The sequence below is a fragment of the Haliotis rufescens genome, unplaced genomic scaffold (genome assembly GCF_023055435.1).
Source record: "Haliotis rufescens isolate VD_foot unplaced genomic scaffold, xgHalRufe1.0.p SCAF_5, whole genome shotgun sequence".
Taxonomy (NCBI): domain Eukaryota; kingdom Metazoa; phylum Mollusca; class Gastropoda; order Lepetellida; family Haliotidae; genus Haliotis; species Haliotis rufescens.
In genome coordinates, this window is record NW_025964223.1 from 62,023,074 (window position 1) to 62,050,086 (window position 27,013).

The following is a 27,013-nucleotide window of genomic DNA, read 5'->3' on the forward strand; positions in this document are numbered from 1 at the left end:
AACAATATGATCTGATTGGTACATTTGTATTCTAATCTATCTATATATATATATATAGTTGACATAGTTTCTAAGTCTACACAACACTGTATGTCTACATAGTACTAAAACATTTCCAACACAATCTCATAATCAACACTTTCTACAAAAAGACAATGATGAGATAAAGACTAGATTTCCACTTAAACCATTTCAAAAAATAAATATCCAAAGACAACAGAACACATCATGTTAATTTGCTTCATAAAGACAAAACAAGATCAATTTCTTACAATGTTTTCATATAATTTTGAAAAATACACCAATATATCAGTTCTGAATTTTGGTGTCAAAGCAGATTATAATCATTAGTTTGACAAATATTATCGTCAGCTAGGTGTAAATAATTTGTTCTGTGGATATTTATAGCATTAATAAATATGAATTTGGAGAATAAAAATGTAATAGATTCTTTCATCATGGCCCCATGTTTCATGACTCGATATACCCTTGTGATTAAAAAATGGTTAATTAAATGTAGAAATGGTTCCAGGTGTTTGTCATTCTCAAGAACATGGCATCATGCACATGCAATGGAACACCGATGTAACATTAAGATAAATGAAGAGAAAAATACAACATATACTTTCATAATTTTTACCAATATAATGTAAACAATTACAATGATGTTTCTTGATTATCTATATCAAATTGCAAAGACTAGCCTAACATATGTAAATGTTGCAAACGTTACAAGCAACGTCTATCTATATAGTGAGAAGAAATTGAAATATTAATCTGCAGCAACACATTATGAATATAAGCCACACTCTACGTACATATTATAAAACAATTTGCAAATTATATATCTAATAATGTAATTATCAGCTCAATTATCAACAGATAAGCACTTAATTCAATTTGCAATTGAACTTGATTAATGAAACAAATATCAATTTATCTGACAATCATATTCTTATATATATTTATTTTAAATTAAAAAAAATGTTAAACAAAGTAATCGTAATTGTCAGCAATAATCCTCACCTTCTTTTCTTCAATTTCCAGTTCTAAACCATCATTTCTGAGGTTTTCTTCAAACACCTCCCTTCTTTTTTTGCGCTTGTCCTCGTTAGAACCAGTGTTTGTCTTATAAGCAAGAACAAAGTCAATCCTTCTTCGCCCATCATTGAAGTACAGTGATTCTGGGTCAGTCTATATAAAAAAGAAAGTAAAATAGTAAGCACACATGTAAAATTTAACTCCTTCACTGATATGTATACTGTTATTTCTACCAGTGATAGGTTCAACATAATGAGGTTTTGACATTTCAGGAAGCACACATCCTACAAGCAATGTCATAATATTAAGACCTAAGATCTGATTTTAATAAAATTGATGTGCTGAGGATCTGGAGACAAATATTGGCCTCTGAATTATGCCTAGAAAAGTCCCTGCATATATTTAAACATGAAACCATACCTAACATGCTTTCACAAGAAAGCATACATGATAAATGCAAGTGTTTCATGCTAACATGTCAAACATGCTAAATATTCTTCCTTAAAAAACAAAAATTCAACATCCTCAGCTCATGCTTGATACACAACAAACCTCTCAAAAGCAGGTGATCTTGTTTTCAGACAGTACATACTCACAAATTATTTTTTTATTTGTTGTTTGATGCCTCACATAGCAATATTCCAGCTATCGGTATACAACAGTGGCCTGTAAATAATCGAGCCTGGACCAGTCAATCCAATGATCGATATTGTGAGCAATGACCCACGCCATCGGGTACGAGGACACACTACCAATCAAGTCACAAAGCCTGACCACTGACCCACATTGTCGCCTCTTACAACCGGCAATATTTACTGGGACCAACAGAGTAGTTGCAAATTAAAGAAATCAGTAATTATTGTAAGTAATTTCTTCATGCCCAAGAAAGTGACTGAGACCTCAGGAATACCCCATGTCCATGTAAGTCCAGGTATAAGTTAATATTATTAAGTAAACCTGCAAAAGTGGTAGTACCACAATCAAAATTCAGTAGGACAATCGGATCATGCAGACAAAATGTGTTAAAAGCAATCATACATAACAACATTTTGAACGGATATCGACATACTAAGCAAAGCATTAACAACGTTCATCATGCAAACCCTTCATAAGTGTTCTAAGCTGAAAAGGATTCGTAGATATCAATATCAATATTTTTGTATCTAACCAAATAATGTCTTGGCTATATTCACATAGTGAGGAACGCATTAGTAACAAAAAGTGTAATTGGAAGCAGAAGGCCCTTAACGATTTTGGTTTGTTTTTTAACGCCGCATTCAGCAATATTCCAGCTATATGAAGGCGGTCTGTAAATAATCAAGTCAGGACCTGACAATCCAGTGATTGACATCATGAGCATCAATCCATGTAATTGGGATACGATGACATGCATCAACCAAGTCAGTAAGCCTGACCACCCGATCCCATTAGTCACCTCTTACTACAACCATAAACGCCTTTTACAGCAAACATGGATTGTTGAAGACCTATTCTACCCCGGATCTTCACAGGTCCATCTCACAGTCAACAAACAGGAACAAAAAAAAATTTTTTTTATGAACCGTCTTGACCAACTCCAGAGCAAATACATTTCAAAAGAACTCAGAAAAAAGGAAACATTAGTATAATATTCTTTATTGTTTTACTGTCTTCCCTTGCCCATGATAGTACTAATACAATATGATTAATACTGAACCAGTGTTACAAATAGGGTTCATTGCAATTTCTTGATACCAGTAGCTTTCATAGCCTGGTCCCCAACACCTAGTTATTAGTCTTTATGCGCATTAGAAATATGATATGATGCATGAATATCTACCATTCCTCAAATGATCCTACAATTCAATATATAATCAACAAAGAACTAGCTGCTTAGGTTTATATGTACTTGTGATATTGATGTGACAATTATTGTCTTATTGTCTCAAGGCCTAGATCTACAAGTGATCTTTAGATGGTAGGAGCTGGTCACTGAAGTGTCAACCTTTCTTGAAAGCATCAAACACACTGTAAATTGGAAGATTTATTACTGGTAGGTGTCTTCAGAGCATTCAACAAATTTACTTACAAACGCCATTATTCCATGTCACTGAACAAACGTAAGTACAAGAAACACAATAATTCAAGACTGTCAGTCAAGACATGAGTGCAACTGATGAGAATGTGCAGAATGGATTAACGAGGACCATGAAAGCATGCAGCCTTGTCTCACCCCAGACATGACAACATTCTTGTGATGCTCGACATGCAATTTTATCTCACCCCTACATGATGCCATGTCGACATGCAGCTTGTCTCAACCCTACATGACGCCATGCTCAACATGCAACTATGGTATTGTCAAACATGCTACCGTGGTTTCATCTCGGACTGCATCACTTACTGTGTTAGCATGTTCAAGGATGTCCAACTCCATGGTACCAGACGATCATGCAGGATATTGTTAGTGGGTTGTGTCAACAGTTATACTGTGTCCTCCAATATTATACCATGACACATTCAATATATTTTGCAGCATCTGTGGATATGCTTTTGTCAGCAAAATAGTTTGGACAAATTTGCTTTGTAATTTCTCATTAACATAAATCTGAACACAGCATATTATTGTTACTCTATGTCTGACTGTTCTAACATGGTGTAATATGATAACATATATTTTACCATACTATTTGGGTTTGATGAAAACATGACTTCAAATGTTACCTTTATTCAACTGTTTAAACATTGTTAAGATTACTTAACAAACACTTTTACCTTACTTTTACACTTTTTCAACTGAACAATACATGAATATCAAAGTTTAAATTAAAACTGCTAATAAATTGTTAACTCCAAGCCACAATCCTGGAGTTCTACTCAGACCCTCAGATGCGCTGATACAGGTAAGCAGCTTATTAAAGCACAGGTACGGTTTCATTCATTAACATAACATACATGAATATAGAGTTATCATTTTTGTTGAATGTCATAACAGGCTTTCTGAAACTAAGAGCAGGGAATGATAGAAAATGTATGGCACAGGATGAACTATCTATGCTTATAATTTTGATGCACTGTCTGTGCAAATAAATATGATGAACTATCTACTCATATAAATATGATGAAATATCTTCTCATATATTTATGAACATAGCATGGAAAAGAGGGCACTATGTAACATAAGGCTGAAAATAGCAGCGCAAGAGTTAAGGTTTCTGGTTCTAAGTAATTACATTACAAGTCTATATGATTCGTCTTACAAAATGGAATTCTCACTGAGGAACAAATAAACTATATTGCATGATAATACATTTTTGCTCTTAAAGCACCACAACATTGCACAACATGCAGCAATATCCCTTTGCCATTTACGTACAACAGTAACCGTGTTTCCTACAATAACTGATCTTATTCATTACTTTAAAGAAGTATAACTTCAGAGATCTTCAGAGATTCATTCATATATTTTTCACTGCTACTTTGCCTAACCCAATTGATTGTTTCAGCAGATAATCAAAACCAATTGGTCTCTGGTGATTACGTTTCATACATAATATTCTTCCATTTCTAAAAACATTCACACTAAAGTCAATCTGCATTAAGTCTTAAATGGTACATGATCCTTAGAACATTTTTACAAGATAGTTTATGTAGAAACATAATAATTACTGAGAGTTATTACAAAATCACTTATTAGACTAATTTTGGGGAAACACAAAAAACACTTCTTATTGCTGCATGATAAGTTTGGTCTGAGGCTTTTAAAGAAGTAGGCTACAATATGGAGAACACAGCATACGGATGGATGGACGGAAAAATGGACATACAACGGATGGACAGAAGGATGGTATAAGAGGTCAGTGCACGTGTCACCTTCAGATGTGGCTGGTCATTGTCCTCACGGGACAAGAGGACCAGGTCTTCACGACTCTCCTCGGGATCCTGCAACTGCATGTGTGAAGGTGGTGGTGACATTTAGTTAAGGTCAAACAAGGGTAGAAGTCGAGCCTGACCATCCATCCCATCAAGTCAGGTATACAGGTTTGGGGCTGGTTGGTTTGAATTTGATGGTGTAAAGGTGGACACAGGTTTGAGAACAGAAAATTTGGATGACAGTTGTGAAATTGTAAAGATTTGTCACTCCAAACATGAAGTCACAAATGGTACTTCATCTTTATGCATATATGCATTCATGTTTGGAGAAAGATATTCTCAACCATGGCATAGAAAATTGAAAGTAGGGTTCCAAACCTGAATCTGTATCTTTATTCTCATGGTCAGACTGTCCATGCTGTGAAATGTTTCATTACAGAGCAAGACACTCAACACCATGTACATTGAATAACATGCATTTCAAATCCATGACAATATGGAATATATGAAGTCTGTAAAAAAACTTATTTAATGGAAATTACTAAGTGTGGACATATTTGAAAATTCATAGATTCTTTGACAAGAGGGATATTGTAAGAGTATTCCACAAAACGTAAGGTAATATTTATTTGTTTGTTATTGTAAAGTTCTATTCTGACATATTTTCTAGTGGCCTTTACGGTATCCCATGACTGAGTTATCTCCCTTCTATTCCACACAATGTCACATCCGCTTTCGCTTTACGCACGAGGTTTGTATCCTTGCATTCGTTACATTCTATGTTGTGTATGTATATAAATTCTAAGAGATTGTGATGTCATGGTGTGATGAAGGGGTGGGCGGTTGGTTTGGGGTAACGGTGGAGAGGTATCGCATGTTCAGGGCTCAACGGATTGCGTCACTGGGTGTGTGCTATTATCAGTTGTGTCCATTGATTTCGCTGCAGACTTATATATACGTTGAATAAATGTACAGATTGTTTCATCCTGTGTTTCCGGTGTAATTCGTACATTGTTTAACACCGTACTCAGAGACATTCGACCTACTTGACGGCAGCTTGTAGATAATCAAGTCTAGACTGGACAAGACAACCAAGTGATCAATATTGCAAATGATCCATGCTGTCAGGCAGGGTACGATGACACATAATCAACCAAGTCACTGAGCCTGACCAACCAATCCATTTATTCACCTTTTACGACCTGCAAAGGTTGGTAACCTGGAATCCCCACGAAAAGCAATACTGACCTAAAGGACTGTTGGAGTAACTTTAAGCAGCATTTGCATATTCAAAATCATACTGAGGCTGTTTGACTATATTATTTTATGAAATGCATTCAGTTTTTCATTGAAATATGTCAAGATTATACAGGAGGGATGGTTGAAATTTGGAAAGATGGAATTGCACTCCTTGTTTATTTGTATATACTACTCCAAAGAAGTCAAAGAACTAATTTTTTTAATATGACCGTATTTAATCTGTCATGGCCTGGCTGATATCCCCATATATCCGGCCATCATAAATGAAATATGTATAGCATCCTCCTAGTTGAGTTTATGGAAGAAGTAGTTGCATTAGCTGTGTAATACATACACAATATGTTGAAGTCATGCATGCCATTCGTTAGGTCTCACCATGCTATGCTGTGTGTTGTTGTTGTATGTAGTGTTGGAAATTATTTAACATGAATCAAAAGGACTCTTGTCATGATGCCTTTTCAGAATGTTGAACATTTATGACTAGATTCAAACACAAGGCTTTCAGACTCAGGAACCCGTGGTTTCTACCAATGCTAGATGTGCTGAGTGACGAGCATATCCTTTTACTACCAATACATCATGGTGTTGAGGGGTCTGCTGTGACATCCCATACTGCATCACCACAACATCACTGTACACAAGCTTACACACAACCCATACACCTAGGCACAAAGAGCTGGAATTATTTCTAAGAAATTTTATTCAATATTGGTCTTATCAAAAGAATGATTTCACTGAAAATAAGTAAAAATCAATCTGCTTTGGCCTCAGGACAAATAATGGGTAACGGTCTCAAAACATAGGATGTCTTAAAAGTATATTAATGTCAGTCAAGATGGAATCCAAAGAAGATTTTTTCAGCACCTAAGTTTTCTATGCAGAGTTGCATTCCTTAGGCATACCAGGATCCTTGTGAGTTCTGATCCCAGTTTCGTCTGTCAACATCATACTTGTTTCACCAACCTTCACCACATGGGTCTTTTCTCCCTCACTTAGCAGACATGCCATGATTTAACAGGAATGCTGTTCAGCACCGAAACCAAACTCCCAATTGTATGTAGGTTTGTTTCCATCTGTGTGCCCACCAACATATATACATACAAGCACCTTCACCTGCATGACACTCCACCCATGTCCTCCACCTCCTAGCTTCTACATCAAACTGGACTACAACACCTAGTGAAGGAGAAGTCATGTTTTACCTTCAGACTTCACTAGATCTCATTGTTTACGCGACAGAGTGAATGAAACGGTCTTTATATTTTCCCATTTTCTAGATCACAATTAACCAACCTGCAGATGGATTGCTTAAAAACTTTTGGGAACAACTAAAATATAAAGAGACACATGACTTGGGTAATCAGGAATCTGTTAATCTGGAGGATATCATTGGGAATCACACCATCCAGACTAACAGGGTTTCACTGTAATTATTTACTTTAATGGCAATAAATGTTTACTGACATATCGGAAATAAGATGAAGGCAATGACCCTATTATCAATTTATCACCAGCTTTCAAAAATATCCTTAAATCAAATTCAAACTTGAACCACCCTTGTAATCTTAAGCTTTCCCTACTATTATCGATTTGTTAGCTATTATATAACATGACAGTCTGAAGTTCTGATTTATCTTCCCAAACTGGCTTTGGCTTTGTTGAGATCAAGTGATAACTTCTGGGAGATATTGCTACAAAAATTGCATCACAATGCTTATCAGACCATTGTGACGTCATTGGTTGCCATGACATCACAATCAAATGACAACTAATCTCTGCCACTGCAGCTGGCTAGCTATACTTTGGTTGTTACAGTTTACAAAACGATAGAAGTTGGGAGAATGATTATGGATTATAAATTGAATCTCACTGTCATGTCTTTTGATAACAAATATATCAACACTTGTCAACAAAATTAAAAACTATGGCAAGCCACCCAGTTTTAAACTTTTATCAACCCGTGTGGTCAGATTCTCTATCTGTCACCAGCTGTAGCAAATGTTCTCAAATCCAACCTTCCTTATAATCTTAGGCCGTTCCCGACTATTATCAGTTTGTAAGCTATCATATTATAACACTACAGTCTGAGGATTCTATTCTGATATGCTAAACAGCCCTTAACCCTGCAATCAAGTCACACCCTCCCACGTCACAAGCTCCTGGTTCAGGAGAGTTCAAGATCTGATCGAGCATGACCAGCCATACAGGTTGCATGAGAAGGCGACAGTGTGGACTGGACTCTTGAAATCCTTTTGTTGTGTTGTCATAATTCTATGTCTCCAGTTGTGTATGTCTCACTCCTGTCATACAAAGAGGGTTTGGATGTTTATTCAACACATATCGTGGGAGTTCCAACTGTATTCTCCAGGTTAAGGTACATAACTATTCATAACAAAGAGCTTGGAGACCTGACAGCTGAATTGTTCCACAGAAGCTATTGTTGAAGTTATAGCATTGAGAAGTCAAGTTTGCTATCAAACATTGATTGCTTGCTCAGAAGTTGTTTGATAAAGGTTACAACATTCAAGGCCCCAGTAAAGCTTTCAAATTGTTTTATGGTAGACATTAGGAAGACATTTCCAAATTTGTTGATCAGTGACAAACATGATGTCCGAAGCAATTCCCTATTTTAACTTGTACAAAATGTTCCTGTGTTTTTTCAGGTGAACTATTGACTTGCCTTTTCATGTGTTTGTGATGGGTGCACCGGTGGGGCAGGATACGCTCAACTTTTCACGAACACCTGGTATCATCACCATTTGATAGTGATTCATAAACACATGCTCATAATATAGTCAGAATCATATAATCGATTCTGCTTTTAGCTGAGATATCTATTGACTATTGAAAGTATTTTGTCGCTTTTAATAAGTTAAACATTGCATGCCACTGTGACTATACCCGAAAACCTTTAGGCTGGAACTTTGTTATTCACTGTTCAGGGGGTTGGGGGGGGGGGAAAGAATATATGATATCTCCTGGAGATATATCACTGCAATGAATGGCATCAGAATGCCTTGCAGATCATTGTGATGTCATCGATTACCATGACATCACAAGCAACTGACATCACTAATCTCTCTGCCACTGAAGCTGGATATCTCTACTTTTAACATTCAAGGTGCTGGTTGGAACAGTCTACAAACTGAAAAAGCTGGAAGAATGATTTGGATGACATATAGAATTTTACCCAAACTTATCAACATGCATCAATATCAGGGTTAGAAATTGGCACTAGTCCTATAGTCCTTGCCAAATTGCCCAATGGTAAAGGTATCATAATGACTAGTAAATATTTGCCATTTTTAAGGGTTTTGCTATATGTTATCATTATAAGGACTAGTGGACCAAAAATTTTAGTTTCTACCGCTGAATAATAGTTAATAACTCATCAACTAGCTTTAGAGTTTTAAATTTTTATGACATGTGTTAAGACACCTGAGTGAGACTCTTGATGAAGCCTATTGTCTGTAAGTTATATCTCAGTCCTGGTTTGGCCTCAAATGCTTAGAAAACTCAGTATCTCATACATAATGCTTCTATGAATCACAGACTTGTGCCAGGCTGCGTTCTGTATGTAAGCTTGTGTACAGCTAGATTCTAACAAACACAATCTATCACAATCAAACTGGTAAGTGACAAGTTTGCAATCAGTAAAACATCTCAACAATTAATAAAGGGTTGCATTAAATAAATAAATCAATCATTCCAAAATGTCATGCCAACACACAACTCTATGATAACTCACTAATGAATGATTGACAGCAATCAAGAATAATTTATGCTGCATGCATTGCAGATATTTAACACTGCAGTGATTGAATAAAGAGTCAATATAATAGAAACGTTCTGTAATGGCCAAACTCTTCTCAAGAATATTTAGGTTGCATGAAAGTGTTTTTTCTTCTTTTGGACAGAAAGAATTACAGTATATTTCTTCATTGTTTATCCTGTCCTGTATGTATTTCTGAAACAATAATTCGATACCCTGCATAACTTATGATCGTAAATATCACTAGATAGGTGCCACATTGCTGGGGGTGTTGATATTATATAGACAACTAGCAAGCAGAGGTCCACTGTGGTTCACCGACAAGGATTTAATACACACACAGTTATCTCCCCTTCCCTTGTGCTGTATATTTCAAGGAGAAGGCGTACATTTCACCAGCACATTCTTACCTCGTGTTTGGTGGCAGTTGGTTTCTGTCCATTTTCTACCGATTCTGAAACACAGATTGTCATAAAACATATCAGGGTTGTTTAAACTTTTCTTGGCATAATAAATGTCATTATGCAGTCCTAAGATTTAATAACAAATATTTATTACATATATCAAACACGTGAGAGTATATGTCGTTATTTCACATGGATAGTATATCATGCAGGATCATGCTATTGGAGACATGAGTTGATCACAAATTGAAAAATGATTCCTATCATAGTATTAAGTCATTTCGAATCTTGCCTGTGTCTTCATTTGCACTATAATCAAAACATCCAAAACGTTCATCTATTCTTAAACATACTGACATAATAAAAAAGAGTTGACTCTCAATAAGTTGGTGAAATACACGTACAAATAACAAATAAAAAAAGTAGACACCTTTGGTCTCTGATAAACCCTATTAAATTTATCTTCATATGACTTAAGTGATAAAGTAGAAATTCCTATTTTGATACACCAACTGAGTATCTATAAATTCCATACATAATTTGATCACTTAACTAAAGGAAACTGCTGTATCAGCAACCAGACCACAGCAGCACACTGGACTCAACTGCTTAGCTCATTTACACACACACAGATTGTGAACTACCAAGAATTTAACCACTGATGTAACAAATATTGTTTAGCATGATTCTACAAATCTTTTCCATATATTGCACAACAGACCGAAGTCTATATGACACATAGTTTGGAATGGAAAGATAGGAGTCACCCAAGATGGATTCAATGAACTAGACAATTTTGGTTCCATGAATGGCCCCTTAATGAGAGTCGATTGTAGATAGAATTCTGATGATATCTTTAACTTGTACACATCATTTATGTTGACACCACTTGTAAACTGATCCTGAGAGTTCTTTCCAAAACCATATGACTCCACATTTTTTACATCAAAACCTTTATTGTCAAAATTAGTATTAGTCTAAAACAGTGACTAATTGATATTTGTCAGTTAAATGACTGTATCTACAAACTCCTATGTCACTCACTATGTTAAATGCTCCTAATAAAACAAAAAAAATAAAACACAAATAAGTTACTGAGATTATTTCAGGTTATGTAATACAGTAGAACATGGATATAACGAACTACAAGGGACCGGAGAAATCAGTTTGTTATCTATGTTGTTCGTTCTAATATACGTTTTTCCTCGGAAACGTCCACCATCTTGGATAGAACAAAACACAATACACATAATTGCATCATTGACTTGTATTAGCAGTGATCACTTCATAGAATTCAATTCATAACATTCCATAACATTCATTTAGTAACATTAAATTCATAACATTTTTAGAAAATTGTTTATCAGATACATGTTCATATGAATTTAGCTGGTACGTATTTATCAGCTCACGACTTACATACGGCCAGATGTGTAGTCGGTGATTTGGCTTTTCTTTTTAATGATGGTAATGAATGTTGATTTTGGAATGTCAAATTCCATTTCTTACATTTTATGCCTGCATCAACAGCATTTATAATTCTCAATTTCGTATCTAGACTGATAGCTTTCCTCTTATGTGCAAGTGAACTGACACTTTGACACAATCTTGTGAAATTTAAATGTTTAATGTTTGTTTTACAGACAAGATCAGTCCAATTACATGTACAGGTAAGATTAACATAAAGCAAGATTAATAAGGTTGAATCATCAATGCTGATTGTGTTGATTCGCCGCTGATTGCAAATAGCCAATTGTCAGTGACACTTGACACTGAGTGAGATTTCTAAGTCACTATATACGTCACTAATTAGTCGTATTTGGGCTTGTCAGGGATCAGATATCAGTTCACTATATATGTTAGTTCGCTGTAGAGAGTTTGTTATGTACGCACATTTTATATGATAATATACAGGAGATAAATCAGGGTTTTTGTAACAGTTCGTTGTATCCGTTTGTTCGCTCTATCTGTGTTCGCTCTATCCGCGTTCTACTGTATCTATAAACCTGTACTATATAAGTCCTATGTAGAACTACACTCATATCTTCATGTATTACAACCTGATGTAAAACCCGATTACTCATGCATGACTGCCAAGTGTAGTGTATTTCACATGACCTGAGCAAGCGATACAAAATCAATGAAGCTTGACAATATATAGAAAAGAATGTCCACTGACAGCTTTCTAACATCTAGGTCACTAGACATACTTGATAATACACGATATGCTTGTGTATAAGTATGAAGTGTTTATTCTTCTGAATATGTCATTTGGATTACAATTTTTTTTTATAACATGCTGTCTTCTGATCAGAAATATGCGATTTCTTCAGAGCAACTAAATATGGCTGAGGATAACACGCTTCTCTGGAGACGGGTTTGCTGCTGTTTGGAACGGAATTTCAGCTGTATAATGTCAAGTCAGCTAAGCTGGTGACATTTACAACATAAGCAACTTCAGGTGTCATAATCAGGTCGAATCCAGGATTCGAACACACATCAGCAGATCCTGGCACTGCCTGAGGAAACAACTCTGTACACCACTGGGGACCTATGCCCCCTACACCCCACTTCTGTTAGGACTAAAAATAATAAATAGCTTGAGTTCCATGGAAGTACCGTACTACCAACATGTAACAACTTCTACAATAAACCCTTTCCTGTTAAATCATTCACAAATCTTCCTATCTGCTCAAGTTTTTCACTTGTACAAAATACAACACACTGAATGATTTTAGGATACAATAATCAAATATAAAACATCACAAGTAAAGCAATTACACAGTGAAGTTACCAATGAATACTGGCAAACACTTTCTCCACATGGCCTGACGATGTTAGTCGCTACTTTCAGAAACAACATAAATATTTAATTATCATGAATTCAACATTTACATTAATGACACCTATAACAACATGAAGTGTATGCTTATTACATATAATAGCAACAGGACCAGTTTTTATCTGGTGGTGTTAGTAACACACAATGAATATACATGGATGCTGACATGCATTTAAGATGATGACATGCTGTGATGAATTAATGTGAAAGCAACCTGCATCGCAACAAATCCTACAATGTTAATCCTTGACTGATTCACACATACATATCAGTCTTATTCATGATTGTCATGAATTATTCATGAAATATCTTATGTTCCTGGTGCCGCTGATCTGCAGAATATTTACAGCCATCTCTGTTATTTATGCCAAGGTGACATAATGCTACAGTCTTTATTATTTGCATGTTATTTGCTTTCATTGACATATTCTTTCTGTGTTTCATAACAGTCTAACCTGTTCTAATGTGCCATCCCTTAAGCTCATAAGATTCCCATTCCACAACGCGATCTTAGCACTACGATTGTCCAAGTCAAAGTATGGGAGTTAAAATCGTCTTAACGCTAAGATCACTTAGTGGAATGGGGCCCTTGAACTCGAAGGCTGGAATACAAGTTTGACTACAATTCTGAATACAAGTTTGAATGTAATTTTGAATACAATTTTAAATACAATTTTGAATACATTTTTAATCTCTTAGTCAAACTTCTGACCAACCTTTAATTATTCAGTTGAATAAAAGGTGGCACCATAACAGAGTTAATGGCTGGAATCAACATTATCTGAGGCAGTAGAAGTAAAATAAGGTGGCAGCTTGATAAACATGCTTCATGCACATTTCACTATGAAACGCAAGCCTGCTTGTCTCAATAAGCTAAGATCAGGCCTACCAATGAAAACTGACAGAAAGCAATAAAAATAACTGTCATGTGTCCACAATACACAAGGAATAACACAAAACAATGACACTGTAACCAAAAACAAAGAAACATCATCATAAATCTGACAGCACACTGCTGAAATCATGGAAACGGCAGCGCTAAAATACACAGACCGCAATCTTCCAAACTAGACATGCACAGAACAAGTAGGAAGGTGACACTCACGAGGATCAACGAACAGCACAAAATTTACATCTTACAGCGCTGATAAAAGAATACAGATGTAGATTATTCTATATTAGCGCTGTAAGATGTAAATTTATTCACTGTTTGTTGATCGTTGCGACATGACGATCAACTTCCTTCTTCCTGATATGCCTAGTTTGGAATGGTGCTGTTTGTGTGCTTCAGTGCTGCTGTTTCCATGGTTATTCAGCAGCGTGCTCTTAGATCTATAACAATGTTTCTTCGTTTTAGGTTATGTTTCTTTTATGTTAACGATTCTGTGTGAATAGTAGACATGACAGTTTTAATTGCAGTCTGTCAGTTTTCTTTGGTAGGCCTGATGATGTATTAGTTCAGATTCCATTTGACATATTGTCACATGCAGCCTCAGTGAGTGAGTGAGTTGGGTTTAACTCCGCTTTTAACAGTATTCCAGTTATATCACGGCGTGTCAGCTTAATGTGGAAGGAAAGCCCGAAGCGATGCAGGTCTCAGACGTTTACCACTTCGGTGAACCGACAAGCACGGGTATGATGCCGACAAACCTAGAAACATAATCGGGGCGAACCGGGATTCGAACCCACAATCATAGGTTTCTAGCGTGCCCAAGGGACGCAACTCTGCACTGCGAATCACGTCGCCTTAGACGACTGGGTTACCCATCAATAATAAGTGATAAAACAACACAGTGGAAGACATCCAACATCTGACAACCAAGTGACTTGTCACTGTGTTATGACGATGGCAAACATACCTGAAAACAAAATTGTTACAAAACGAAAGAACCCTCTTTGATACCAATACAATTTTTGGTTCTCAACACCAGAAACCCCAAATTGTCATGTATACAAGGAACAGATTTTCATGGGTAAAGATGGTTTGATTTTAAATGTTAATTTTGAAATGGATGAGATTAATGGTGATTGGAGTCATTCACAACAAAGAACAGATCATGCAGCGAGTTGTTGGAACCTGGTAATATTGGTCGAATTCCAACAAGCGACACCCCCGAGTCTGTCACGCCATTAGCGGTCGTCATTCCTGTCGTACAGAATGTTTCGTATTAGTTGACAGCGACACACGATGCACATGTACATGTTATTCATTAGGATTGACAAGCCAAATAGCAGTTTCACATGCCACATGTACTCTCACAAGTCTTGACATAAATTAACGATGAAATGTGAAAAACGAGTATTAATATTTTTCATTTCATGAATTTTACGAATGAAATGGTTTTGACAATAAGTTATCGTTAGAGGTACTTGATCATCCCTCATAATCATACAACACATAAAAAATCGTCTTAAGGGAATTCTAGACCTCTTAAGAAGATATTCAGCCTTGAGTCAGTAGGAAATGTCAGTTAAAATTCCCAAATTAGAAAAAAAAGATTCCCAATTCATGGTAAGTGCCACAAGCACATAGGTTTGACGCCATGATAAATCAATGTTCTACTGTTAATAAGACCAAAAAAAACAACATACATGTATAAATACCAAGGTAAAAAATGCCAAATAATTTGTTTCTGTTAAAAGGGCGGCCAACTGTATGTAGAAATAATGGCACATGATTCTTGAATTGTTAAAAAAACATCTGTATAACTGGCCCCAACACCCCATTAGACAACGCTGTCATTAAGTCAACACACTACGTAAACAAACATAAGGTCATGTTGACATGAAAAAATTGTACTTTTTACTATTTTAAATGACTTAACACATATGAATAACCAATAATCATATTGGCAGGCAGTTTTTGTCTACTATATATAAATACATAAAAAAAATCTCATGAGAGTGTGAGTGAATGAGTATGGTTTTACATCATTTTTAGCAATATTCCAGCAAAATCATGGCAGGGGACACCAGAAAATGTCAGGAATCAAACCCGGGTTTTTGGCGTGACGAGCCACTAGGCTACCGGACCGCCCCTCTCATGTCAGAGAGGATAAACAAAATTCTCATATTCATGGTGGTGGACCAAGAGTAATAATTTTAACTGATCCTATCACATGATGTCTTTAAGGCAATAAACAAGGTGGAGCGATGTACATTTCGCCAAGTACGTTGTGTCAGAATCATGAAGTAGACGTGTCATGTTTGTATGGTGACACTCATCATTTGTCACCACCCTGCCATGGCCTGAAATACATCATGTCAATCATCGGCATCAACACCCTGCATCCTGACATATCTCACATACTCGTTCGTATCATCATGTGATTGCCTTGAGTAACTCAACTCTTTCTTTGATGACAACTACCCAGATGAAATCCATTCGCAACCGTAAGAATAACAAGTAAAGCTGTATATCAACATTTTCATTTAGTTAATTGAGTATTCCTGGTACATTATAGCTACGAAACAAACTCAAGAATTGTAAGTGTCCTCAAAGACAGACAAGAGCAATTCCAGTGACAAAACAAACTTAAAAAATAATATGAATATATTCATATAAATTTACAAAATCTATCCAAAATTCAAAAAGTGATCCATGTCCCAATTAAAAAACATACCTGTCATGTCTTGTATCAAGGTGGCGTACTCCCTCCCAAATGAAACTAACAAGTGTCTATTTCATGTACATTTATCCTTCAAGGTTTGGGTGTGTTGCGAGAGTTTATGATAGGCAAGTACTTGCCTACGCAGACAATAAATTGACATATTGATAAGGCTCACGGTCAGTTGACATAACTTGAATGCCACCCTTTCTGTATGGTACTGGCATAAAGACAGGGCTGATCGATGCTGCCATAAGGTATCAATGGCAGTGAATGTGTGCTACTCCAGGAACATCTGTCTCACTACTTAACATACAAACCTGTGAAAGAAAATATCTTCCCTTTCAGGAATCAGCTAACCCAGGATTTGATGACATACAGCCATGTTTTCATCTACACGTTTTGTGTTCCTTGGATATTACTTTTGTTAGGAATTATCTTCAATAGAATATTTGCTTATCAAAGAATGATAAAAACTCCCATAGCAAGAGTTTTACACGGCTTTGAGCAATATTCCAGCAATTAAGGGACATAGAGGGCAAGGATTGGATTCATACATTGTATCCCTCGTGGGGATATCCCATTCAGGTCTTCACAAATACCTGCATCAAAGTAAATAGATGTTAAACACATACTATACAATCTACAACTGTAGAATGCCTCAAAATAACAACAGGTTCTGAAATACAACTTTCGACATGAAATGTAATTTCACTCGAGTGAAACATCGATTTTATATTTTGCAATGAATATAATACGTTATTTTAAATATATATTAAAAAATGCATATACAGTGTTGAAGCTACAAAATGTAATCATTGCTGAACTCCAGCATAAAGCAATAGTGTCGCCAATAATGTCGTGAAGCAAAGCAGATCGTTTCCCTGATTCATCATGTTAGTGGCCACCAGTGCAGTTGGCATAATCATGATAATAATAATTGATATGCTGTGATGGTGATGTGCTGCACAATATATTGGTTTGTGAGGTGAGGTGAGATAGGCTGTAACATCCTGTTTGATTGCTCTTGTACAGCGAAGAGTGTGTGTGTGTGTGTGTGTGTGAGTGTGTGTGTGTGTGTGTGTGTGTGTGAGTGCGTATGCATGAGATACCATGCTGCAGTTTAACATCGATACTGTGGACTATCAATTTTACAATTAGATGGAAACTGTAGCAGATCATGTTGCAGACTATTGACGAAATAATTTCTAATCCTGACTAGTTCTTGTAAGAGATGATCTGAACTGGTTCAAGTAATTTCATACAACTTTATCAGAAAAACAGCCATTAGTCCTCTCTGACCATGTGTTATGGGTCATGGTTGATACACTTAACACCACATGGCCGATTGATCTACAGTGCGTATCTGTGAGTGAGGATGATATTGAAGGCCCTGAGAGTGCAATCTGTATATGTAAATATGAGATGCTGTGCTATCTTCATCATTAAGATAGGATCCTGTTACATTGCCCAGCTTCCTGTAGCCTGTGTGGTGAACCAACCATGAAAATGCCACACATACTCCAAAAAAATTTAAGGATTAATAGATTCTAACATATCATAAAAGTTAATCTGTCATGGCACTTTTAGAGTATGACAACACACTATCGACATAATTCACTAACAACGCAGTCAGCAATATTGTGGGTTTAATGTGGCCCGTCAATAATTAGGGATGAACCAGGCTAACCAGTGATTGAAAATATGAGCACCGATCCACTGTGACCATCAAGGCAGAATGACATGCATCAACCAACAAAAAAAAGAATAAAAACAAAATCTCCCCAAACCATTTCTTCTAAAGTGATGCTGGGGACCTATGCAAACATAAGCCCCTACATTTCTACAGATTGACTAACATACTCAACTATCAAATTTCTGTAACAATGTCAACTGATGCAAATAGAAGCTTATGTAAATAAATATCAAATCAGGGAAAGCTTGATGATATTGTTATGTTTTAAACGGCCAGTAGTTGACCGTTCTGCATTGTTTGCAAACAATAGTCGATAACCACCATCTTACTCAACGCTGCTCGCCGTCTTCTGCGTGAGAAGGGTACAGCCCTATCACTAATATAACATGCATGTTTTAAATGTCAATACCACCTGAATAAAAAGAAACTAAAATATCATAGGCGATAGTACTAAAGCAATATAAATGACTGATATGAAAAAGCACCTACCTCTTGCTACCAATACAGATTAGCCGATAAATCAATTAACTAAGAATTAAAAAGCTTCACCTAAATTAGTCGATAAAAGGTCCCTTTCCAAGAAGATGGACGTGAAAGTCTCAGTGCATATTGTGCAATAAATCATAGTTTTACCTGGTATATGAACAAGATCTGGTGCGGCTACATACCCTGCACCTGCAGATGCAAGGGCAAGGTCATGACCTTCAGGGGGTGGTGGGAGACCTTGATCTTCAAAGCCAATGGGTTGACTGATTGGCTGGGGGTCTGGTAAATGGTCTACTGCCTCAACATGAGGTGGAGGAATTTCAAAATCTTTATCTGTTTCAAATCCAGCATTTTCATGACCTTCCCCTGTGCATTTACAGGAATTGAAATGAAAACAAACAACACAGAATATTAATGAAAGAAGGTGAAAGATGTGCTGTCAACAGAAAATAAATATTATCAAGATAGGATAATCATAATTCTGAAATAAAATATACTAGAGATAGCAGTTTCATGTTAAAGAAAATAATCTTAATGTAGTGAAAACAACACATTTGCTGAAAATAAAGAAAGACAAACTTTAACCATTAGTAACAGAGGTGCATGTTTCCCTTATAGTCACTTGGTGCTTCCATTTGCAATTTCATTGACCGTAATAAGCACCAAACAGACAAATGGGGATGCTTATGAAAACCATAATAAGGGAGTTAATTTGTGGTTGGAGATTAAGTGGTAGTGAACAAAATTAGTTCAAACGTTGTGAGTGAGTGAGTTGGGTTTAACGCCGCTTTAACAGTATTACAGTTATATCGCGGCATGTCAGCTTAATGTGGGAGGAAAGCCTGAAGTGATGCAGGTCTTAGATGTTTACCACTTCGGTGAAACCCACAAGCACGGGTATGGTGCTGACAAACCTAGAAACATAATCGGGGCGTACCGGGATTCGAACCCACAATCATAGGTTTCTGGCGTGCCCAAGGGATGCAACTCTGCACAGCGAATCGCGGCGCCTTAGAAGACTGGGCCACCTGTGCCCCCCTCAAACTTTGTGAAACTAAAACTGTTTTGATAATAGCTACTACACAATTATATATGCCTTATTCACTACTGTATTTTTTAAACAAATCTGTAATATACACAAGAAAGTATGGACTGTCGTGTTAATTTTCAGTCTAAGGGTGGGGGCGCTCATACAGATGACTTTCAGACCAGTCTATAAGTTGGTCAGGGGAAGCCTACTGGGGCAAGGCAAATACCATACTTTATATTTAACAAACCTTAACATTCCATTTTGACATATTATCCAATCACTTAAATGAAAAGAAAAATGCCATAAAACAAACGATGTTGCTTATGAATTTATCTTGTTTTCTATTTGCAATCATAATATTTCTGTACATGTATTGTTCAAAATTTATAGTTAAAAAAATCACTTATTCCTTCACTTGTCAATCATACACACTCATTCCTTCACTAGTTCCTTCACTCACTTATTCCTTCACTTGTCAGTCATACACACTCATTCCTTCACTAGTTCCTTCACTTGTCAGTCATACACACTCATTCCTTCACTAGTTCCTTCACTCACTTATTCCTTCACTTGTCAGTCATACACACTCATTCCTTCACTCACTTATTCCTTCACTTGTCAGTCATACACACTCATTCCTTCACTAGTTCCTTCACTCACTTATTCCTTCACTTGTCAATCATACACACTCATTCCTTCACTAGTTCCTTCACTCTAAGTACTTATTCTTCACTTGTCAATCATACACTCTCCTCATTCCTTCTCAATTCACAAATAATTACTCATGAAGTGATTACAGAAGGCATACCATACACCATTGTAAACAATTGGAGGGTAATACTAGCCTAATACTATTGAAATCAAGGTAGAAAATTCAAATTTCTTCACTCCCTAATGACATGTACAAATTTTGCACTAGTTTTGTTTGTTTGTTGTTTAACACAGCACTTAGCAATATTCGGTGGTCTGTAAATAATCAAGTCTGGTCCACACAATCCAGTGATTGATATCATGAGCATCGATCCACGCAATTGAGATATGATGATATGCATCAACCAAGTCAACGAGCCTGACCACCCGATCCCGTTAGTCGCCTCTTATGACAAGCTGGTCGCCTTTTACGGCAAGCATGGGTTGCTGAAGACCTATTATACCCTGGGTCCAGGACACTTGTAAAAACAAGCATTACTCTTAACTCTCAGTCTTAGTCATAAAGCATGTTCTACATCCACAGTCAATCGAATAAAAAATTATTCTCTGACTTCAAACCATCTGCAATGGCCATGGGATTCCATCCTTATTGGCAATTCCAGAATGATATCGTAATATTTATTCTGACTTGTTTCCTATTAATTATGTAGCACTGTTTACCGGAAGCAACACAAGCATACAGTGGCACAATCATATGAATAGTCCTATAGGACCTGTACATCGATTACCACGTCAGCCAAACAGCTGATGCTGATGGGGACGAGGATATTCATGTACATTTCTTATTCAAATATGAAAAAAACCCACAGGTTTGCAATGTTTGCATGTATCACTAGCAAATGTCCAACGAATCATCCCTCAATTGTTTTGACACTGGGATGTAATATGCTTTGAGTGGCACATGGTATGAGCATGTTTTCGGTGTCATAAAAGACTTGTTTATGAGGGAAGATGAAGTCCTACAAATTATTAAAGTACACCGGTAATGGGTTTTGTATTTATTGTATAAAGCTTAAATAACCCATGTGTTGATCCAATATTGTGGAAAACTTGCATGCAAAACTTAGCAACAACATTGAGGAAATTCAATTTACTTAATCTTGAATATGATTAATGCTGAGTTTTTGTTAAACTTAAAGGTGTTCGTGAATTCGCTGTGTTTGGGGCCTAGCCCTGAGACCCGTTCCACAAAGCAATCATATAGCTACGACTGTCATAAGTTAATGTGATAAAGTAAATGAATGAGTTTTGATTGTCTTAGCGCTAAGATCACTTGTGGAACAGGGCCCCGTTCCTCAAAGCGATCTTAGCGCTACAATGATCGTAAGCCTATGTTAAAGGATGGGACTTACGATCACCTTAGCGCTAAGATCACTTTGTGGAACGGGGCCCAGGTCTATGGTGATTACCATTACTCATCATGACACACATAGAACTTTGTCGATCAATACTGTGTCTGATAACACACCCAATTCAGGACACGTTCTACATAATAACTACATGAACAATTGCTCAATATGCTTTCAATCAGGTTGGATTTTGATTGGGATTGTGTCTATCAAACATCTGTGATATAACAGGTCAGCTGGGGAGAGGTCTCATGATGGTCTGCCTTGAGAATAAAGTGTAAAATGGGTGGATTTCAACAGGTGCCAGAAATATTTCAGCTTTTAAATTATATCTGAAAGATCGCAAAAGAGCAGTTCAAATCTCTGACAAATAGATGTACATCAAACTCCTGTCATGTCAATTACAAAACTAAAACCATATATTTTCAATGCATAATATTTACATTATATAGATAAAATAACTGGTGAGGTGAGGTGAGGTGAAATTGGGTTTAAGGTCGTGTCCAAGATTATTGCACTTATAGAGCGACATGCATGCACGTGTGTGTGTGTGTGTGTGGCTGCTTGTACTAGACCGGACTGATGCCGATTTATAGTGCTAGCCCACCGAGATACCATGCCGCAGTTTAACATGAATACCCCACTCAGACACAGTATACTGACTCCGAGCCGACCAGTCCTTGCTTTAACCTCTTAATGCCGAGCACCAGACAGGGTAACAACAAGTACCATCTTTTAACATCTTTTGGTATGACGCGGCCGGGGATCGAACCGCGGACCTTCCGCTCTCCGGGCGGACGCTCTACCACTAGACCACGGAGGCGGTAGATGAAATAACTGACAATCACTGTGATTAAGCATAAACGCCCATGTAAAAGACAGGCATGTGTCCTTGTAAATTCCTTACTGAGCTAAGTCCCACATTTAATCCTAAAAGCAAGTGACCTCATCACTAAACACTAAATTTAAACATATTGCCCTCATGAATTTAAACCTTGAATGCCTATCGTCATATTATCCATATGAAAAAATGAACAAATGGATATATGAGATTAATATGAAACAGATAATCTGAAAACAGAACATAATGATGTCATGATGAACAAAACAGGAAGTTGTCATTGTTGCTATGGATACTAACCTGCTCCCTCAAATCCGATTGGTGCAGGCTGCTCCATGTCTACCACCACTCCGTTGTTATACTCTGCTTGGGGTGGCGGTGGCGGTGGCACCGGACTTACTCCTGAAACAGACACAGCATCATCAACACTAGACTTGCACAGGTCTCTACAGAAATTATTATCAGTTTAAATGAGTGAGTGAGTGAGTGAGTGAGTGAGTGAGTGAGTTTGGTTTTACGCCGCTTTTAGCAATATTCCAGCAATATCACGGCAGGGGACACCAGAAATGGGCTTCACACATTGTACCCATGTCGGGAATCGAACCTGGGTCTTTGGCGTGACGAGCGAACGCTTTAACCACAAGGCTACCCGACCGCTCCTTAGTTTAAATCATTATTCCTATATTATATAAACAATAAGAACAAGTCGTCCCTATAAAAACTATATAGAATTACTATACATCCATGAACCTATCATTCAGTACAGTCTTAAAGCAAGTCTACATCAACCAGTGTTAGAAATTGGCACTAGTCCTGTAATCCTTCCCAAACTGCCCAGTAGTTAAGGTATCCTAGGGACAAGTAGAAATTTGACATTTTTAAGGTTTTTGCTATATGTTATCATTATAAGGACTAGTGGACTAAAACTGTTAGTTTCTCCCTCTGCATCAACACTTTTCTTATATACTTAACTTGTCATCTGTAACTAGAGCTATGTCTCTGATAACTCCTAGCTGGTTTGCATCAACAAGGCTTATATTAAGCTGGAGCTGGATTTAATATGGCTTTGAGGATGTTGAGCTGTATGTCATTAATGTCTGCCTAATTTGCGAGCAAAGGTCACAGATCATACATGTTTACCACTTTAGTTCAACAATGAGCAAGGGCACTGTGCTCAAAAACCAAGGATCACAATCAGCAAGAATTTGGGCTTGGGACCATCATACATGATCCTGACAGGGCTAAGGGACTAACTCTGTACTGTGAATTGTAGCACCTTGGCTCACTGGCCCTTTGTGCTTCTACGGAAATTATGATCTGATTATTAAAAAATGTTCACAGCTCTCATTATCATTTTTTTATGAAACTCTGTATTTTGATATTTTTGCAAAATGTATAACATGAAACCATTTTATTCCAATGGGATTCAATCCACCCCTCAACTGTCATAACTGCAATACTTCAACATAGACATAAGTCAACAGTAGCGCTAACATCCCTACAGGAACAATTTATTTAAGTTTTATTGAAATATATCACCATATTGTCAGTGAATGAAAATTCCATGGAAGGAAATCAAGACCAACATTTGTTTTGTCCTAACAATTTAGATTTACAGTTACAAACATTTTTTCGTGAGTTTGAGTGCTTGTAGCTAGGGGTTCAAGTGGGGTAGACCCCATGAGGTAAATCACATTAATCCAAATAGCTCACTTTGAACGATAAGTGTTGTCGTTAAAAAAAATATACAGATTAGGAGAAACAGCTTATCCTTCCAGTAGACTCAGGTGGGGCATGGGTTGTTCTGCAAGTAGTTGTGCAGAGTAGCCCCAGTACCCACAATCATGGGTTCGAAGGACACAATCGCCAAGATATTGTCTCAAGGTTTGGGTTTCACCAAAGTGGTAATTGTCAGAGTTGTTGGTTGGTTTGTTGTTTAACGCCGCACTAAGCAATATTCCAGCTATATGACGGCGGTCTGTAAATAATCGTGTCTGGACCAGACAATCCAGTAATCCACACAATTGGGATCGATGACATGCATCAACAAAGTCGCCTTTTACGGCAAGCATGGGTTTCTGAAGACCTATTCTACCCCGGATCTTCACGGGTCGGCAATTGTCAGAGACCTGCAACACTTTGAGTTTTCTGAGGCTGACAAGCTAACTGAAATTCTGTTCAGAGTGTGTAAAACCCAAGTCACTCATGCAAAACTCGGGAATGGCAGACAAACAGCTCGTCTATCCCTGATGTTATTACTTCAGCGAAATCAATAATATTTGATTTTAACATGAATGAACCTCTAACTGATAAACCTAGTGAACTGACACTATGTACAGCCAGCTGGCTCGTAGTAACAAAAACAGCACAGCGTGGCCATTCAGTCATATTATTTCCTCCTTTTAACTCAACATTCACCATGATCCAACAGTGTGACAGTCATACGTACTTATGTACTGTGTCACCCATAAAGCTTGTGACCTTAAATGGTAATTCTTGCATGATAAAGCTTTCTACAGCCCTGTCATAATTTTAACTATTGAAACAGTTTATCAGCATAGACAAATATACCAAATGTTGCATCAGAGTGATCAGGATGTTATTTTTCCATGAATCTCTTTGGCAAATTGTTGGTTGGAGTGTGTTGGTCATGTGACAGTAGTGAGCAGAGTGAGTGAGTGAGTGAGTGAGTGAGTGGGTGGGTGGGTGGGTGGGTGAGTGAGTGAGTGAGTGAGTGAGTGAGTGAGTGAGTGAGTGAGTGAGTGAGTGAGTGAGTGAGTGAGTGAGTGAGTGAGTGAGAGTGAGTTGGGTTTAATGTCGCTTTGAACATGATTTCAGTTTTATCACGGAGTGTCAGCTTGATGTGGGAGGAAACTCCAAAGGGATACAGACAATAAAGAGTATGATGATTAATGAGTGAGTGAGTATGGTTTTACGCCACTTTAAGAAATATTCCAGGAATATCACGGCGGGGGACAGCAGAAATGGGCTTCACACATGTTTATTTGTCAGGAATCGAACCCGGGTCTTCAGCGTGACAAGCAAACGCTTTAACGACTGGGCTACCCAACCGCCCCAAGAGTATGATGACATGACACAACAACTGAATACAAGGACATTGTTCCACACTAACAGCAATCTTTGCACCAAGGTGATCAACTCTCATACTTTAACTTAGTCTCACAATAGTCGTAGTGCTAAGGTTTCTTTGTCGAACACAGTCCATGACATCATGCAGGAATAAATACAGTGTTCAAAACAAAGGGTGGTCCTCAAGACTGCCAAACATGATGATGCATGATTTCAGAAATATTGAATTTCATTCACATTTTGAATTGTGTAATCTTACATAACTCTTCAATATCTGATTATAGTTGTGTATGTCTAGGAATTTTCTGATCACTTAACGCTGATGATCCTGATAATTAAACTCAATTTGAAACCCAAACAAGAGCCTGTCATGTCACAGGAACAGTTAATAAGCTCAATCATGTCCATGCTTAGTTACAGTAAATATTGTCTTGAGTGTAGTGTGCACCTAAGCATTATGCACATACCCATTCTTGGGTACAAGTTTCAGGTAACATACAAAAAATCAACACGTATTGTATGCACATATTATTTGCACACCCTCTACACAGCTGTATATTTTGGAGAAAGAATGTGTGCAGTACTCCGTGCCTCAATTTTTGTTTTATTTTACAAATCGGACATTTGGTTACATATAGGTTTCATGGTAGCCACTGGTAACATCAGGAAGTCAAGCCAATATTGTAGGTTACGAAGCCAAGAACACTAAATTTATCTTTTAAAGCTTTTTTATCAAATTCCTGTTATAATGTGTACAAGTCACAGGATTAGCATTGGCCAAGTATACCTTGTTAGCAATTATTTGTTTAAATTTCTTTTCACAGAATCCAATTTTTATTTACTTTTGAATGTCACTGCCATGAGCAGTTTCCTTGCATCTTAATTTGTGTCAGAATCACATCAACCATGAGAATTATTAGTTCCAAAGTTCCTATAATGGTACAAACGTTGTTTGCTTTAGAGAAGAAGGAAAGTACTTTGCCATGATGTTGTCAAGTAAAACGAAAAAGTCTATGTATGTCACACGTTCT

At 37.0% G+C, this 27,013-nt stretch overlaps 1 protein-coding gene across 22 annotated transcripts in view; it reads right to left on the reverse strand.

Moving 5' to 3' along the window:
* The window catches only part of LOC124143843 (anoctamin-4-like), a 108,089-nt gene that overhangs the window by 51,151 nt on the left and 29,925 nt on the right, over positions 1 to 27,013 (reverse strand). For 14 of the 22 annotated variants that reach the window (XM_046512979.2, XM_046512977.2, XM_046512971.2 and 11 more), the window contains 5 exons: positions 23,193 to 23,294; positions 19,109 to 19,327; positions 10,336 to 10,379; positions 4,894 to 4,968; positions 1,027 to 1,194 (listed from right to left, as the gene is read on the reverse strand). In XM_046512979.2, coding sequence (XP_046368935.2) covers positions 1,027 to 1,194; positions 4,894 to 4,968; positions 10,336 to 10,379; positions 19,109 to 19,327; positions 23,193 to 23,294 — 608 coding nt within the window. Of the gene's footprint in view, positions 1 to 1,026; positions 1,195 to 4,893; positions 4,969 to 10,335; positions 10,380 to 15,248; positions 15,318 to 19,108; positions 19,328 to 23,192; positions 23,295 to 27,013 lie in introns of all 22 variants that reach the window. The other 8 variants (XM_048383582.1, XM_048383587.1, XM_048383585.1 and 5 more) reach the window with 5 other exon arrangements.